Source organism: Symphodus melops (genome assembly GCF_947650265.1).
Source record: "Symphodus melops genome assembly, chromosome: 15".
Taxonomy (NCBI): domain Eukaryota; kingdom Metazoa; phylum Chordata; class Actinopteri; order Labriformes; family Labridae; genus Symphodus; species Symphodus melops.
This window is the reverse complement of record NC_136705.1, coordinates 9,208,331-9,226,927: the sequence shown is the minus strand read 5'-3', so window position 1 is coordinate 9,226,927 and position 18,597 is coordinate 9,208,331. Positions and strand designations below refer to the sequence as shown.

At 38.9% G+C, this 18,597-nt stretch overlaps 3 protein-coding genes across 3 annotated transcripts in view; 1 reads left to right on the top strand and 2 right to left on the bottom strand.

The window, feature by feature from the left end:
* gfra1a (gdnf family receptor alpha 1a) overlaps window positions 1-644 on the bottom strand; it is a 90,664-nt gene extending 90,020 nt beyond the window's left edge. The window contains exon 1 of the mRNA XM_079362635.1: window positions 275-644. The gene's annotated coding sequence lies outside the window, so the exon portion shown is untranslated. The remainder of the gene's footprint in view (window positions 1-274) is intronic.
* Window positions 195-11,789, top strand: LOC306835864 (coiled-coil domain-containing protein 172-like). The gene is made up of 8 exons (XM_079362642.1): window positions 195-201; window positions 814-899; window positions 1,735-1,866; window positions 2,804-2,969; window positions 3,745-3,846; window positions 4,432-4,534; window positions 11,140-11,233; window positions 11,462-11,789. Exons 3-8 carry the CDS (start codon window positions 1,789-1,791, stop codon window positions 11,489-11,491), a joined length of 573 nt encoding a protein of 190 aa, XP_079218768.1. The 5' UTR covers window positions 195-201; window positions 814-899; window positions 1,735-1,788; the 3' UTR covers window positions 11,492-11,789.
* Window positions 11,790-14,649: 2,860 nt separating this feature from the next.
* Window positions 14,650-17,325, bottom strand: LOC306836063 (uncharacterized protein). The gene is made up of 6 exons (XM_079362962.1): window positions 17,201-17,325; window positions 17,012-17,094; window positions 16,689-16,806; window positions 15,399-15,511; window positions 15,178-15,292; window positions 14,650-14,939 (listed from the first exon to the last, which is right to left on the bottom strand). The coding sequence occupies exons 1-6, from the start codon at window positions 17,241-17,243 to the stop codon at window positions 14,758-14,760; spliced, it is 654 nt and encodes a 217-aa protein (XP_079219088.1). The 5' UTR covers window positions 17,244-17,325; the 3' UTR covers window positions 14,650-14,757.
* Between the last annotated feature and the right edge of the window lie 1,272 nt (window positions 17,326-18,597).

Below are 18,597 nucleotides of genomic sequence, written 5' to 3'. Positions count from 1 at the left end.
TGCCAGTCAGGGTAAGGCTCAGTCTGATGATTTATGAAAAGGGCTCAATCAATATATAATGTTCATTTTGCAAATGAATGTCAGAATGATGTAGTCCTTGAGTCCTAGGTTACATTAGCCTACAGCGGTTCATTCAACACAAGAGTGAGTGAAGACTGACCTGTCAGTGCAGCGCCTACTGTTAGCTAACACTATTGAGAGGTAAACAACAGTTAAAAGTGACACAATATCGATAATATTACGCTTATTTGCAACTTAAATTATGAAAACCCACAGGTGTATTCTTCAGGCAGTGATTATGTATGTGGCCCGCCCTCTACCACTGATTGGCTCTTAGTCGTTGTCTTGTTTGGTGTTTTGGCCTATCAGGTGCAGAGGTTTGGCGGGCTCATGGCTCCAAAGTATTTGGGCGCAAGAAATTTACCGTACTAGCTAGTTCGCTGTTTTGTCTGACTAGTTCGGTGTTTACTGGCTCACATTGCACACAGTTAAACTTATTCATTTTTTATTTTTTTTTACATTAAGCCATTTTTTTTGACAAAATGAGTCTAGACTCACTGTTTAAGCAGATCCTTCTAGCTGAACAACATTCAACTGATCAGGCACAGCAACTCAAAGAAGGCAGGTCAAGTTAAAAAGCCTATCACATTTCTTCATTAAAACTATAGCTTCCTAACATGTTAACTACCTTTGGTACCAATGTCATCATATTATAGTAAGTGTATTTTAACCTATGTCTAGAATTGGCTTTATGCTGCTAACCAATGACTTTAGCTGGTTATTAATATATAATCTTTATCTGGTGTTGTACAGTCGACAAAGACATCATCAGATGCCAGGAGGAGACAAAGAGAAACACTGAAGAGCTGGAAAAGAAGAAAGAAGAGCGTGATAAACAGGTGAGAAAACAATCATTATCTTTCGACTAGAGAAGCAACTGTCATAACGCCTACTTTAAAAGCGTAACTTGTAAGTGTCATTCACACAAGGGGTGCATAATGGCATATTGATCAGTCGATCTGCTTAGATGATTGAAAACACTTCATTTCTCCCATTCATTTCATCAACTGCGCACATTGCAAGTGCCCCTGTAAAATCAATGTCTAATTTCCACCGGATAACATTAGTGAAACCTTTAAGTATGTGTGAGATATGATGTCAAAGGGCGGCTCATGGACCTCTCGGAAAAATCCCCCAACTTCTTCCTGTTGTAAAAGCCGACATCCAATCAAAAGAGCAAACTGTTTTTTTTTTTCGAATTAGAAATGATGATCTGACAGCACACAGCTCAGAAAACCCTTTTCCAACCCGGTAGAATGAAGTGTTTACATCATGCATATATGCAGGGTGTGTTTACCACACAGTGTGTTTATGGCTTACTGTTTATAAGAGCTGTCTTAAGATAATTACAGTGTTAAGAAAACCTGCTGAAAACATACAGTGCCCCTCCACTTAAGGTGTAAGAAGCGATGAAGAGCGGGAATAATAGGCTGAGAGTCAGGCATGTTTACAAATCATCTTACATGAAGCCACCTTTCTGTATAATGAAGCAATGTTCTTTTCTTTGTGGTGAACGTTATAATCAACAGGCTGAGGACAGGAATATAAACATAAACCAGATTAAAAGGGAGTCTTATACACGTATACGTTTACGTTAGTTGAGAGAACTAACATGTCTTTAATCAGTCGTCATGTCTTGCTCCTGTCTGCAAATTGGCTAAACTGCTCACTCAGCTCTTTGGGCTCCAGGATCAGAAGTTGTCAGCACTGAGGCTGCAGTTTGAGCTGATGAAGAAACAAGAAAAGCAGATGTTGACCAAAGAGAAGGAGCTGCTCTGCCAGAGGAGCCACCTCCAGGAACGTCTAGTGGGTCAATATTTACAGCGTATATCAGACTGTACCTTTTTAATCTTTGTCGTGCAGCTTTGGTGTCCACAGACCGACTTACTCATCTGTTTAGAGAAGTCGGTTGGAACAAAAACAAACCATGAGCTATAACTAAAACATCGTCTGACATATTGGATTGGTTTGTGTATAAAATATCAACATATGGAAAAGTGCCTGTTGCTTTTGTCACCATAGGCCACAAGGAGGTTTTCATACTACCAAAAGTTCAAAGCACAAATCTCTGAGACGTACGAAAAGAGTTAAGTGTTTTATTGTTTTGTGTTTATTTCAAAATTACTTTTACAGTTTTTTTAATTTAAATGATTGATCTGATTGGGGCGCAGCGGCAGCGTGCGCGTCCCATGTAGCGAGGCCGTAGCCCTCGCGCGGGCGGGCCGAGTTCGCGTCTGGCCTGAGTTCGCGTCTGGCCTGTGGCTCCTTTCCCGCATGTCTCTCCCCGCTCTCTCCCTATTTTCTGCCTCTATCCACCTTCCTCCCTCTATCATAATAAAGGCGAAAGGCCAAAAATAAATCTTAAAAAAAAAAAAAAAAAATGATCTGATTTAAAAAACAAAAAAACAAAACAACTAACATCTTTATTTCAACAAAAGTATTGGTGAGCTGATCTCAGGTACAAAGTCATGTTGGGACAAGAGAAATACAGTTCATAGAAACTCACCCATTGTCTTTGTCTGTTGTGAAACAGAACCATGCAGTGCGTGTTAAAGGGCGCACAAAGAGAGAGAGAGACGGAAAATAGTACACGTGTTAAAAAGTTCTGTAGAAGTGATATAAACCCTTCTGTCTCTTGACCTTCGCATAAATCATCAACATAGCACCACTTATCAAGCAGCTATAGTCTGTATTAGCTGTATTATTCCTGGGACACTTTCTCACCATACGTCTTTCTTACCAGGCCAAGATAAAGATGGAGTCAACGCAGGAAAGGGAAACATTCCTCGGAGAGATCACGAGATTTAACAGTGACTTCTGTCTCGGAGGGAACAGAGAGACCGAGTCTGAGAGCCAAACACGCACTGAATTATACGAGCTGGAGAGGAAGGCGGAATCATTGCACAGAGGTCGTTTTTTTTTTAATACTGTTGTCACTGTAGACTCTGGTTGTAGAACGCACATGTAGCACTGGTTGCTTTTTCTGAAATCATCATTATTGTTTGTCGATAACAAAGTTAGAAGGAGTTAACAGGTAACGTGAAGGATTGTGATTTCAGGCAGAATTCTGTTCAGACTGATGAATGTTTGGTGGAGAGAGAAAATCCAACTGATACTAGAAAGAAATGAGATTTGAATGCTGAATGGAGGGAAATTAACCGGAGCTCTTGAAGGTTGTGTTTGGTGATTAAAGGTTTTCATCCTGTTGTTACAGGTACCTGCTAAACCCCACCTGTCCCCGTCATTCCTCTTCCATCTTATATTAGAAACACAAAACAACGGAAAACATGCTGTATATTTACTCCGACACAGCTTGAACCCAGGTCTAAATGATACTGAGCACATTTCATTTTTCTGAACAAAAGGCAGTGAAGTCCAGGACTCTGCTGCTTATATCTTCAGAATCAGAATGTTGTTGTTTTTTTTATTGTCAAGTACATTAACATATATCATGAATTTGTTCTCAACCTACAGCCTCAAGGTTCAGCACCCACTCTCTTATTCATCCGTCGTGTTTGGTCCACAAATGAATTGTGTGTGTTTTTAACAACAGCATTGCATTCCTCAGAAGATGCAATGTTTTTTGTTTTTTTTCCGATTCTGCAGAAGACATTAAATACAAGGTTGAGCCCTCCAAGCGATGGAGGTCCGAACATGATTCTTTTTTTGTTTCTCCACAATCAGACATGGACATGATGATCCACAGCAACAGTCACTTGAGCTCTCTGCGGGAGCAGAAGAGAGCACTGCAACTTGAACGACAGGGCCTGGATCACAGCGACAAAGGTGAACACCCACAGTTCATTTCCTTATACTTCATGTGGTTCTGAACATAATATGAAATCACTAATTAGTAACTTTGACTTTGTTTTCCTGTGACACCATGTGACAAACTGCGAGTTGTTTCATTTACACCTCCTGTAAGCGAGCATCATTTGATGATCTGACAGAAGCTTCACTCACATGTTTGTTTTTGGTCGGGGTGGTCAGGTTGAAAGATGTCTAAAGGTTGTGTTATGAACATGAAATACCAAAAAGAGTCTCTTTTTTGTGTATATACTTTGTTAATCCTAGAGGGGGAAATTGTGCTTCACTTTCTGTTATTGTAGACATGCTTCACTCACACACATGCACAAGCAGGACCTGGGACTAATGCACTAATGAAGAGATGCTAAGAGTGCGGCGGCTGCCCCCACTGGAAGCGCCTCCCCTGAACTGGTGGTGTGTGTGTGTGTGTGTGTGTGTGTGTGTGCGTGTGTGTGTGTGTGTGTGTGTGTGTGTGTGTGTGTGTGTGTGTGTGTGTGTGTGTGTGTGTGTGTGTGTGTGTGTGTGTGTGTGTGTGTGTGTGTTATTTATGACTCTTGACTACAGAGCTGGAGCTTCAGTTGAAAGAGGCGGAAGCAGTGGCAGGAAGTCTGAGAGCAGAGAGCCTGTTTGTCAGTCAGAAACCTCTCACTGACAGCAACTGTCTGAGGTGAGTGTCATCAGGATGCTGAGGTGGGTTTGCACAGGTAACATAGACACGTCTAAGAATATAATCAAAGTGAGTGATGCTGATGTGACGGACAGGCAAATAAAAGGCAATGTAGGATGAAACAAATTAGCCACAGCGGTCTTCAGGCCCATTTAAAATAGAAGGTGTTATTTATGACAAGCTGAAGTGAATCATGCCGTGAGAAGTGCTGAACAAACTGTGTTTCTCTCTCTGTATCCTGCTGGCTGGACTCCAAATCTAGAAGTGTAAATAACAGAGCATTTAGAGCATTTAGCTTAATGAATGCTTTGATCTGCAGTGTATTTCATTCAGTCAACAAGTGGGAGAGAGACTGAGGCTAATGTGATTGATGCAGGGAGGTTTGTAAGGGAAAATTAATGAGGGCCAGAGACTTCAAACATTAATACTGACTGCTAATCCATCTTCTCAGCAACCAAGTAATACTTGATGGTTTTAGTGTAATCATACATCATGTTTTGGCAGAAAAAAAATGTCTATTTCTAATGTGGACACTTACAATATTTGAAGGAATGAAAAAAAAAAAAAAGAAAGGTTCAAGTCTTGAAGCGGTGAAGTTTAAAAGAAACCTGTGGAGACATTTGTTTCACAGAAAACGTAAAAAGAAATGTTTTAACAGGTGTGCATGCTCTCTGGGCTTTTAAACAGGTGACTGCTCCCAATAAGCTGAGCAATGATCTGCCTTACTCAATCCTGACATCACACATCACATAGAGGAGCCTTCTTATGTTTGAATCTGTGACAGTAGCTCAGACGTATATGTGCATTCATGTTTAAGTCTCTCATCAGACTATACAATCAAACCATTCAGCGTAAAAGGCCTTTGTCTTGTGACTAGAGTCAGCTTTTACACCACTTTCATCTGTCACCAGATCCTCTTTTCAAAAGCAGTCAGAAGCAGTGATTTTATTCAGCAAAGCAGCTGAGGTGCTGGTCTACTGCTGCCTTGATGGGTCCCTTCCTTTGTGTGAAACACAAGTGAACACAAACAACGACTCATTCAGGCAGAAGCAGACAGACAGCTCCTGTTTTCTGTGAGGTAAAAATGACCTTTTTGTCAATGGAAGCTGGTAACCTTGAAGAGAGTGATGTCACAGCTGCTTTTTTTTCCATTAAATTTTTTTATTCGGTTTTGCAATGGAGATACACATCGCACAATCACATACATAAAACATTATATATATACATATACAGTTTAACTGAATTTCTTAGCTTTCCTTTTTAAGTAGTTTTCCTCTCCATGAACAATTATTTTTCTCATTACCTTTTTTTTTTTTTTTGTAGAAACATAAAACCAAGAACATTTGAGTAGCTCCCGAACATATGGTGTCACATGTGGAATCACCTTAAAAAGTTCATAAAGTCCATCCAAGGGTCCCAGCAATCTTAAAATTTATCATGGTCGAGTCTCAATACAAATGTGAGTTTTCCCATCTGAGCAATATCTTGAACCAGCTCTACCCATTCTTCCAGTGTGGGTAGTTCATCAGACATCCACTTCCTGGTGATCGCTTTTCTGCAAGCTGTCAGCATAGTATTCCAGAGATATACTTTACAAAATCCGCCACAGCTGCTTTTGACGATTCTCAAGAAGCAGCTCGCTCTTAAAGTCAGTGTGACATATCTGTAGGAATACTCTTCTTAATGTTGCTGGACAGTTTTAATAATAATATGAGCTCCTTGAATGAGATGGGGAAAAGCCCCTTTCGTGGATTTATTTTAAATTGGCAAATGTACCACTCAGGATTTTTCAGGTGCTGGATTAAACAAAATGTGAAACTCAAAAACATGTGAACGAGGTTCTAGGTCGACAGACGATTGAATAAAGTCTGAAAGGTGTAATACGTAGAATTTGACACGAACAAATCTAAATGATTAAAAACGGGCTAAACTTATGCTTCACATATTTTGTTGGTGTCGAGTACTTAAATTACCTCAGATATTTCCAACACTTATCAAAGCCAGAGAAATCTGTAATTTTATAGTTGTTACAGGAAGTGTCTCGTTGCAGTAGCCGCCATGACAAAATGGAAAAAATCCATGGAAAGAATCAAAGTCATCTTTATTGTCAATTTCTCAACATGTGCTGGACATACAGAAAAATCGAAAAAACTTTTCTGTCTGAGTTGTAAATTAACAATAGAAAGATTTTAAGCGTACAGAAATACAAAGGATAAAAACAGATTTACAAAACTTACTGTTGTGGTATGATGGTAGTGAATGCGGAGCCAAAGTCTATGAACAGCATTCTGACATAAGAGTTCTTGGTGTCTAGGTGGGTGGAGAGCAGAACAGATTTCATCCTCAGTCAAACAACTTATATTACGTCAAAGGCGGCTACATAAGGAAGCCGTAACTGCTACTAAATGCACCGTACTGTAAATGTGAGTTTGTTACATCGTTTGTAAACGGATTCTCTTCCTCAGATCTGTTTCGCCCATTTGAGTACGGTCAACTCTGGGTTTGTTTTCATCGGGGTTGGTGGGTAGCAGAGGGAACTCCCATGATTCTCTGCCAGCCTTGACATAATCTTTTTGTTATTGTATTAAAGGCAGGGTCTGTAATTTTCTAAAACTAGCATGATTTTGAAAGTAGCATCCTCTCCGTTCTCAGTATTCACCCCCCCCCCCCCCCCCCCCTCCCCTCTGTGCTCCCTCAAAAGCTCCGCCCCTCACTTACATGCACTAGCGCCATTGGTCCAGAACGGATTTCAGCTCATGCTTTGAGTGTAGTTTTTAAGTGTGTACAGCTGCTGCAGATGACAGAGATTTTTTTCATTTCTTTTTCAGAGCACGCAAATTAATAATTACTGTCAGGAAATAAAGACAATTTCAACCAGAATCTTAGAAAGTTTATCTGGAGAAAATGACCTTTTCATTTGATGCAAAAGTAAGCTATTCTAATTTAAAACACATTTATTTTCATAGTAGAAAATGACATTCCATTAAAAACATTTTTTTATGGGGCATCTTTTACTTTTTGGTGTTAATGTTTAACCAGTTTACTAAACACAGATTTCCAACATATGTGGCTCAATGTATTTACAAAGATCACAACAAGCAAAAAAAAATCCTCTCTGACATCTGTCTGCCCATCACAGTACACCATGAGACGTCATGTCAGACATAAATGGAGGACCTTCTGTTTTGAAACATAACTGGGAGAGCTGGCCCTCCTTCATTCTCCACAAAGAGCCTTCCTTTATGTGATTAAAGACTCCAGATCAATAGTGTTCCAGGAAGGAAAGGTCATTGTTATTGCTGATGCCACTAATTTTGATAATGTCTTCCCTACGATACTGTCCATGTGAAGGGGGAAAAAAAAAACTAACTAAAAAATCTTGATGATGATTTGTACACTTCTTCAGTTTTTTGGATGCCATTTAATAGGATGAGGTGTAAAATGTGTGTGTGTGTCGATGACCTCGCCTCTTCAATCATCTGTTTGTTTGGCTTTTTTTTTTTTTCTCTTTTATTGCCTCTGCATGTTTTTGCTCTTGTCCTTTTCTGAGCCCCCTCCCTCGCCTCTCCCGGGCCCTGCCTTAAATCATGCATGTGAGCAGCATGTCCTGTTCATCCGTTAGCCTCATTAAACATAGTTGGTCCTTCATTACCCCTGAGCTTATTAGCCTTCAGGAAGTGCTGAGGACGTGGCTTTAGAAGAGAGCGGCCTCCTCTCACTCATTCTTATGATCATCCATCGGAACTGAAACTATCAATCCTCCCCACAGCCGCTGCAGTGTCTCTTTAAAACGCATATTTAAACCCTCCGCTCATTGATTGTTGGAAATTGAGTGCATGTCAATTTGAATGAGTGCTACAGCCATTTAAAAAGTGTTCAGTGTGCAAAACAGGGTTCTCCGCCGCGACAGAAAGATACCTGGAATCTTCGGCACTTGGGATTGATGATTTAGGATTCCTCTGGATGTTTTCTCCATTGATATATTCCTGCTACATCCTCTCTGAAGGCTCATTTGAAGATGTCATGGTGCTGCAGAAATCTAATTTCAAACTGCAGAAACCACAGATATCCAGAATGCCATCCTGAGTCAGTCACTGTAGGAATAAATCTTTGAAGTTCTTGGAAAAAAAAAGAAAAATTGCATGCTCACCTTGAAGATCTGATTTGCAATTTCCACAGAGGAGTGGAAGGTTGACGACGTACAGTAGCTGTGTGAATGCAATAAAAGCTCAGTTGTTTTATTTTTTTCATTAACTTTCAATCAGAGAGATAGTATAGATTGTGTGGAACCTTGAAACACCAAGCATAGCAGGTAAATCACTTCCATGAAAGGAATTATCAGGGACCAGGTGCAGGGCTTTTCTCCGAGCAAACTGAATAAAGAAATCCAATTTTGGATTTGTGATGCAACATTGTAAAAACTTTTTTTTTTTTTTTTTAAAGACAAAATCAGTTGGCGTTTTAAACCACAACAAAGGGACTGCAGTCTCTTCTGCAGTGTTGCCATACACTTCATTTATCTGCTCGTGGAAGTGAATTTTGGAGATGTTCTTGCTTGTTTTTTGTTTTTTTTTAAAGGTTTATTTTTGGCCTTTTATGCCTTTATTGATAGGACAGTGGATAGAGTCGGAAAAAGGGAGAGAGCAGGGAGAGACATGCGGGAAAGTGGCCACGGGCCGGACGCGAACCTGGGCCGCCCGCGCGAGGAGCAAAGCCTCGCTATATGGGGCGCGCGCGCTGCCGCTGCGCCACCGGCGCCCCGTTCTTGCTTGTTTTTAAAGGCATTATCCAAGAAACAAAAGGATTTCCTTATTTAATACAAAAGACGAAACAGAATAAAGTGTATTCTTACAATTATGGAGTTGACTGATGAAGTCTGTTTACATGGTCATCTCTCATGTAAGGGATGCTAATATTACTTCTAAAGCATCATTGTGCAACAGCTGTGCGGACCTCTGAGATTTGCTCCAGTTGGATGATTATGTCTAAACTTGATTTATTGCCGTCAGTCCACTCTCTGCTTAGTAATTTGTCCCTCAGGGGCCTCCGTATACCTTCACCTCTGTGCCTTACGGATAACATAATCAAATACAGAATAAAAGGCAACTGACAACACTGACTGCAGCTTGTTAGAGCAGCAGAGGATGCAGCTCATCAGTCAAGTAAACATTGTAGACTGTCACTTTCCATGCTGCTCTGTACCCTTACTTCTTCAGTGGCTGTTTCAAAACAACGTGTTAATAAACCTTTAACATCAAACAGCCTTTATGAATTCTTTCAATTAAATTAAATTTAAGTTTTACTATTATCTGGTGCAATTAGCGGAGGCTGTTTTTAAAAAAAAAAAAATTAATTAAGCTGGTAATCACTTCCAAGTTTTGTTTTTTTGTTTTCCCAGTTTGGAGTTATGCATAATTAGGAGGTTTCACTACAGATGCCAGATTATTAACACGAGCCAGCCGTCATTCCCACAACCCCCCCCAAGTAAAATTCAGAATCCACTTCAAAATACTGATGCACTCACATCCAAAGCATGACCTCGCCTCAAACTACACTTCTGACACCCTCATTCCATCCCTCCTCTCAGATCATCTAATCTGGGCCTTCTTTCCATCCCCTGCTCTCATTAGAAAACAAAAGCTGATTGTGCTTTTCCTGTTCTAGTCCCAACTCTCTGGAATCAACCCCCACAAACCATCAGATCTGCACACTCATTGGACTGTTTCAAAAAGCAAATAAATACTCAGCTGTACAGACAAGCCTTCAAGTAACCCCCAAAACCCTTTTGTGTGCTTACTTATGTTTGTTTTCATGATCTTACCTTTGCCTCGTTTGATTGTGATTTATCGATGTACATTTATGTACATTTTCTCACCGTATGAATTGTTTTTTTTCCATACTTATATTTTTATCTATTTTAATTTTTTAAACTGATTTTTTTTCTGCTATCCTGCTTTGCTGCTGTAACACTGTAAATTTCTCCACTCGCGAGATGAATAAAGGATTATCTTATCTTCTCTTGTGAAGCATTTTGTGACGCATGTGATTGTTTTGAAGTGTCATATAAATACATATTACTTGCTTATAAAACCTCCATCAGGGTTTCCCAGGTATCTGTCCAGTGAAAAAATTGTTTTTCGTATTCAATAGGGAATATTGGTTGGGCCAAATACATTCAGGTTCTAGTATCAAGGAGGAGCTACATACTGACATTACAAAACACTGTTCTTGATAGTAAAACACCAGTTAAAAATTAAAACAAAGTCAAAGTACTTAATTTGGAGGTAGTGGCCAGTGTTGAAACTCATACGGTCTCACACAGAACTGTTTATGTATGTAAACACTGAAGTCCGAAGTGTCTGTTGAATACTTAATACACAGTCCTCTGTTTATATCAAAGCAGACTTGTAAAAGACAAAAATAAGCTATCATTCTGAACTTTACTTATAGAGAGATTAGGTAGACAATGTCAGTGATTGAAAAGATAAACATCAGTAGATGTAAACTTGATCTGCACAACAAGAACTTTTGGAGCTTCATTTTAGAAGATGCCTTTCTTTGTTTTATTCTTTTTACTTCTGACATTGGTTTCTTGTGTTTCCCAGACTAAAGAAGGAGCTGGAGAGCTATAAAGAAGGAGAGCTGGAGCTTCAGCGTCACAAAGAGGCACTGAGTTCTGAGATTCAGTTCCTGAAACCAGTAAGTTGATGTATATTGAAGAAAGCTCTTATATGCTTATATGACACAATTACTCTTATCCCACCAGAATTAGAATCTCTCAGACAAGTGCCGGAATAATTATACGTTTCAAATAAAGATTAGGCACAGCAAATTGTTTTTCATTTTTAAAATTTAGGAATGGAAAAGGTGTTGTTTCAAGTCAATGAAGTCTTTCACTTGGGGTTTTTTTTATTTTTCTATTTTCAGAAGCTGTTCAGCAGCCAGGGAAGTGATTAGCACTTGGTTTGACACAACGGTGATACAGGAGGGTTTCACTGGTGTTCTGTTCTGTTCTGTTAAATAAACAAGCATGCAGAGACATTCGAAACAGGGTTCTTAACTGTGAACAGAAAATTTTCCTTTCCATCACTTCTCTTGGTCAGTGTATTACAAATGTTAACAACAGGTGTAAGCGGTTGCTCAATGAACGATCAACAATCAACGAAAGTGTAACATGAAAATGCAAGACGTGTAACTGTGATATTTGTTTTATTAATAAACACAATACACTTCTAGTCAGTTTTTTAACCTTCTAGTTATTTGCATTTGCCTTGTATTTATTTGCAACGACACAGATGCACAGTGAACAGACAACCAACATACATTTAAAAGTGATTTAACACTGCCCTCTAGTGTACAAAGATCATCATTGCTGTTAAAGGATTCCACTTTTTTCGTTTAAAGCACGGGTGTCGAACTCCAGTCCTCGAGGGCCAGATACCTGAGACTTTTAGATGTCTCCCTGCTCCAACACACCTGCTTTAAACCAATGTGTTGTCATCAAGCTCTGCAGAAGCCTGATAACAAGTCGCTCATTGGTTTCAGCTGCGTTGGAGCAGGGAGACAAAAATCTGGAAAAAAATCTTCTTTTGTATGACTGCCTTTTAGAGGTGACCTTGTATGACCTTTAAAAGTGAAACTAAAGCAGAGGTTGACAAACTGAGCTAATAAGGAATGAACACTTCCTTATTGGCTCAATATTGTAGTTCAATATATGCATACAGTGTGGATGATCATTCTATTAAGTCATCATATTACTTATGACCTAAACATACATTGTCTTACTTTGATACTTCATTATCTGGACACCTGAAAAACAGACAACACACAAGCTTTAAAAAGAAAATGTTCCTTATTTCATGATAGATTTCAGATTTAATTGACATTCTGACGTTCTTAGTCCAGAAGTGACAATAAATACACAATTTATTTATTAAATAGTTCCATGTGTAGGTGAAAGGATGTAGCATGTAAATAGATGTCGCAACACAACACTCTTCAGTTGCCATCGCGAGATAAGCCTTTAGAATAAGTGAACAGGTATTTAGGAAACACAACAAAAAAGAGACAAAATTACACACATATGGGGAACAAAAAGTAGACTATTAAACTATTGTGAAAACAGAAACTCTGAAATGTCTTGTGTCCTGCCTGTCTGTATACTGCTACTGGATGCCCTGAATTTCCCTCGGGATCAATAAAGTATCTATCTATCTATCTATCTATCTATTAAAATACCATTTAGTTTGAGATCCACAAGTATAATAACAGGATGCAATTCAAGGTGAATAAATGCTGAAGAAGTAACAAGAGAGGGAATGACCATTGTTGGCCAAAAATACCTGAACCAAAACTAAATTCAAATGAATTTCTGCACATTTGAGAACCTGGCTTCATGTATTCGCTCTGATTTACCCAAACAAGATGTGAGTGAGGTCAAAAACTAACGTTCCGTTACAAAGTCTGGCTCACATTAGAGGTTTTTATTTTATCACAGTAGCTGAATTGAGGTCAGGACTTAATAGTCTGGTGAAAACTCTCTCACAAACTTATCAATATATGTTTAAGTTAAAATAAGATAAAAAAAGAAATAAAGCATACTGCCAAACTGAAAGGAAAGAAAATGCTGGGAAGAACAACAGTTTTATGTTTGTTTCCACCTCATGGTATAGTGTGGCTTTACAGGTCCCCACTTTTAATCCCTTATTCCACAGAATGTAATTCCCATGATCGATGATTAGATGTCAGGGGGCCTGAACCAGAGGGTCATTGGGTGGGTATTTCTTGTCTCTGATTAGTGTGATTCCTAATAGAATGATGTGGAATGTCAATGGCGGCCTAATGAGTTCCTGCAATCTCATTTTGGCTTTTCAACTCTGACCTCAGTGAATCACGTCTGGAAGCATTGGCAAAAACTGAGGGCAGAAAAAACAGCAGACAAAGCAGTCCATTTGGCTGAGTGGTTAGGCTCATTTAAACTGTCTCTCTCATCCACAAATTGTCATTAAAGGCATGAATACTAAATGACTCTCAATTAAATGAAGAAAGAAAAGTAGTGAAGATAGCAATCAGAACTATAGTAGGCTGTTTATTTTCAGGGACACGTCACCTCTTAATGCCAATTGTCTTTGAATGAATGCTACAATCAACAACAGCACCATGGGAAACTCTGCTGATGTAGTTGAGTGGTTAGAAGCCAACACCCAACCTTACTATTTATTTATCTTGTTGCTTTTTGATTGTAGTCGGAGTACAAAATAATCATGACGAACTGGCATTGGTCGTTGGCAGTGAGAGAAAGAGAGTTACGCAATCCCAGAACTTGAGTTGGTGACCAGTAGAAAGCAATTTCATGCTCTTCTCAGCTATCTCAACATTGTCTGCAGATAACAACTCGATTGTTTACGTGGTCTCTCAACCTTATCCTCACATCTCAAGTTTGTCGTCCAACGATGAGTTATGAGCAGTACGAGAGAGAGAGAGAGAGAGAGAGAGAGACGAAGTTTATTCCCTGTTATACGACAGACACGCCATAAGCCCTGATATATTGGCCATTTCCCCTGGTGCTAGTCAGACTGAAACCGATGGATGTACTGAAGAAATGGAGTTTTGTTTTTTTGTTTTTTGTTTTCTGTCCATATTCACTGAGCGTTTTGTCCTCTGACAACACAGTGATAAAAGCTCGAATGGTATAATTTTGTACAGCTTTGTTTCAGATCGTTATAGGGGACATAAAAATGATTGATGTAACCCAACTTCTTAAATAATTACTAACTGTAAAAAACAATAGATGGAGAAACTCCAGAGGGACTGTATGTCCTTTTTAAAGGAAAAACCCCCACTAATGAGCTACCCATAGGAAACTCACAACACCATATGCTAGCGTTCAGCTATAGTGAGGTGTGTAACAAAAACATACTTTCCAACTTTTTAACCCATTACAGATCTGCTAGAATGGCTAAAGTATTAGTAAAAGTGGGACGAAAGTGTGTTCGTCAGTAAGTTAAAGTTAAAGGCGTACACTGCTGAACAATAAAATGCCTTCCCTACCTTATGGGCTAAAGAATTAAAAATCATCTCCCACTAAATAACCCAGTAGTCAAGAAAAGAAACACTTCAGGCTCAGGTATATTTATGACTATATGTTCTTTAATTATTACAAAGCTTTATGTCTTAGTGCAACCTTTAACAGCCCAACTTGTTGTTCCCTGAACTTGTTTGACTCATGGGCGTCCACATACTAAACAACTGTTCTGTGACTCTCCCTGTATGCCCTGACTCTCCAGCTCAGAGGTAAAAAGTTGAATAATGCTCGCCACCAGTTGGCTGCTGCTCTTGGTTGTTAGGCAGTCCTGATCTTTGGGAAAATAGGCCGTCGCTGCCCCAGAAACTTGGATAGATGCATCTAGAAACGGAAAGTAGGCAAGTTATGTCAACTTCCTAACTTGGACATCCTACAATAAGTGCCACTGCATAAATATATAATGTGCGTTTTTCGTGAACAGACAGTTAAAGGCATTAAAAAGTAATAAACACAACTGAACTGGAAAAGAAAAACAAGAGTTCACATGAAGACAGCTGGAGATAAAGTAAAGGAGCAAATTTACATACAGCTTTGCATTAGTTTATAGAAGACAACTTACCGTTACACACAGCCAGTTTGTTTCCTCCTACGTACTGAGTATTCCATTTATATCCTGTCTGCTTACTGCATTCATCATAGATACGACTCCTCCTCATGAACCCAAAATCATAACCCTGTGGAAAAGGAGACCTTGAGTTTTCTTCAGGCGTGAAGAAAAGTGCCTATATGTATTCCAATATGTTTTTAAATCCCATATGTAGGATTGTATGAACCACTCACCCAGTTACAAAGAGGTTTGCAATAACGCTTGCTGTCCACTGTGACACATACCAACCCTCCATTGTTGGGAACTTCAGCAGCGGGACATTTTGTTGGCTCGGCACCATGGCATTCTATAAATCCAAGATTATTTCATAAATGTGGAAAATAATTAATGAATCAGGTAGATCTTTATTTTGGGTACGCCTTGTTTCATTTTTTCTATTTTCAGTCACACTTATTCAGGCCTTAGCCCGACACTACTCAATCTTTCCAGACAATCTCATCAAACCTGTTGAAATATGAAGCTGCCTGAACAAGTCAAACCCTCCGTATACTGTATATTTTAATCATAAATTAAAAGCCACTTCAGCAATTACGAGCTGCAAGGGTTGATTAGCAGATATTATAAACCTGCATTTTACATTCATCAGTTATGAGAGCATGTCTATACAACTTCTGTACTGTGTTTTTAAGCAACGACAACAACCGAATTTCCCCTGGGGTTAATGACATATTTTTGATTCTCATTCATGTTTGATCTGGGAATCTGTGTTACAGGTGGATTTTACTCAATACAGCGATAGATTTGCCCGGAATAATAGGGAAGCCTTCTGCTTTCATGAGCTCCCTTCTGCTCATAGGGATGATTTCTCTATTCTTCCGTCCGTTAACAGTGGATATTTTACAACAAAGGTATGAAGCAACAATAGAGCAAGGAACGAAGAATGTAAAATCTAAAAACTTTAGTATGAGTGTTTAGAAAATAGGAAAAAAAAAAAAAATCCGATTTCAAATTGTATTATGTATTTTGATTTCAACCTTAGCCTCATAATGGTATTTCAACCAAATTATATATTACATTCAAAATCCTAAAGTAACTCTTAACCTTCTCTTTTTTAAAAACACATTTTGGGGCGTTTTGCATTAATGGGACAGGGCAGCTGAGGATTTACAGGAAGAGTGTGTATATATGGTGCACCAAAAACTGTAAAGATCTGCAGTCAAACCTGAGACCAATGCACCAAGGACAACAGTAGCCTCTGTTCATTTGGTGCCTGCTCTACCTCATTTTACCTAAGTCTGGCCCAAATATGCTTCCATTATAATTACAAATACCCAGACAGTTTGGTTCTCCATGCCCCAAAATCAGAAACCAGGGCAGATACTTCTAACTCTCAGTATTGAAGAAGAACACCTTTATTCTGATTTATTTGCTTACATAGCCAAAGATATTTTTGTGAAAAGCAGTTATCGTAAAGTCAAACAACAGAATTCAAACATAGACATGCCTCAGGCTCATGATCCTACCTGTCACCTGCTGTTTATACAGAGATTCTGTCAGATTCCTCATCAACAGCAGTAGTGAAGCTGCTTGCTGTCCATCACTCAAAGCGGATGGTAGTTGATCAAGGCACTCTTCTGCCTTCTGTTGGTTAATATTAAAGACAACACTGCTTTTACTTTTCTGACAATGTGCTGTGATACAGAGGTTAATATCAAATAAAAAATATCAAAAATATTAAAGACTTTAATAAATAATTTAGGATTTCAGTTTCATCCTCAATAACAACAATGCCAGATACATAAATGTGCTTTTTACAGGACTTTTTGGGGGAAAATAAATAGTTTACCTTGAGACAAGCAGATAGTTCCTCAGTTTGTAAGTTACAGCTCTGAAGAACACTTTCATCCTGAGGTGCAGAGAAGGACAAAACTGCAACATAACAAACATACACAATTTATCTTGCTTCCTGCTATGTACATGCATGTACCCTCTTGATCTCTCTCAAAATGAAAATAAAACTTTGATATTACAGTACCTGCTAGTGAGCAGAGCCAAATGAGCGCTCCTTTTAATGCCATAGCCACTGAATTTGACTTTTTCTCACCCAAAACCTGAGGCAGAAAGCTGTGACAGGTGAATTTATTGACTCAGCCTGTGAGGACAAAGTTTACGGAATTGGCCAATTTTATGGTCTGTAGCCAAGAAGGGAGTCACTGTTCTTGCCCATGTTTCACAACTTCCATTTCCAAGCTGTAATGTAACATGGATTCTGGCCCTGCAGACGAGAATCTCATATTGTCACAAGTGCAATATCATTTTAGATTTGATTTGATCTAAAAATTCTGTCCTGGATTCCACAAATAATTCAGTCATTGCTGTACATTGTACTCTATGTTCCTCCACTGTGCTGCTGGGGGAGCTGGTAGTACACAACAACATGTGGAATTATACTTTGTACTGTTTGTCTTCACGCAGGTTGTCACTAGTAACTCTTGGATGTGAGCCCATTATAGAGCCAAATGTCAGTAGGAAACCTACACGCGCGCACACACTAGACACACTGGGGGACTCAGTGTCAGTCAGTAAGTTGTGCAGAGAAGGATGCCTGTGTAAATAATTCACTGTGGATGTAATTCATTATAGATATCTGACAATCTGGAAAAAGAATGAATTATTGAAGCTTTCATAAAAAAAGTCGTTGAAACTCTTAATTAACTTGCAGAATTGCCGTTTTATGTTTGATTTTGCGAACAAAGATTTGTCTTCTGAAAGGACCTCAAGAGCTGTCATCATGTTCTTACCAATGAGTACTCTCATGTACCCACATTTGGCCTTTTGGTCTGTAATTCTTTTCAAGAGATCAAAGAAATACAAAGTGTTCTTCAGTTTAATAAAGACATGACACACAGCACAAATAGTTGAATGGATGTACTGATTTTGTTGAAAGACTGTGCTGCCAAACTAAAAAAGAGGAACAAAAGTAAAAGGAGGACAAGTACAACATTTTCCATTAATGATGAACTTGTCTTTGTGTGTTCATGATGCTGCTGAACAGACATACCCTATATGGTTATTTGGCTACCTCTGAATTGTCCCAGCAATTATACATGTATGAACTTTACTGTTATACAACGCTTCATGATCATGTCTCCTGCTTTTATTTAATTTGTGCACTTCTCTGACCAACACTACTGGCTATTGTAATCAAAATGAACTGTCTCTAAGTACTTGAAGATGGATGCTCTGGTTGATTTATCCAATTAGGAGCACATTGACTCCACTAAGCATCCAAAAGTTTGCACACAGGTACTGGTCACCTCAGTGTGTTTAAACAGGGACACTTACTATGGGACTTGATTCAGATTAAGGTGTATACATCGTATTTGATCAACAACAGCAAAAGAGTGCAGTGAAAATATTTACTGAACGATG

Excerpts from the sequence above, each read along its gene's own strand:
- LOC306835864 (XM_079362642.1), top strand. The coding sequence starts at position 1,789 with ATGAAGAAACAAGAAAAGCAGATGTTGACCAAAGAGAAGGAGCTGCTC. Across the intron at positions 3,847-4,431 it reads CCTGGATCACAGCGACAAAG|AGCTGGAGCTTCAGTTGAAA; the intron begins GTGAACACCCAC and ends TCTTGACTACAG. Across the intron at positions 4,535-11,139 it reads ACTGACAGCAACTGTCTGAG|ACTAAAGAAGGAGCTGGAGA; the intron begins GTGAGTGTCATC and ends TGTGTTTCCCAG.
- LOC306836063 (XM_079362962.1), bottom strand. The coding sequence starts at position 17,243 with ATGGCATTAAAAGGAGCGCTCATTTGGCTCTGCTCACTAGCAG. Across the intron at positions 15,512-16,688 it reads GTATAAACAGCAGGTGACAG|AATGCCATGGTGCCGAGCCA; the intron begins GTAGGATCATGA and ends TTGGATTTATAG. Across the intron at positions 14,940-15,177 it reads CAAACTGGCTGTGTGTAACG|ATGCATCTATCCAAGTTTCT; the intron begins GTAAGTTGTCTT and ends TTCCGTTTCTAG.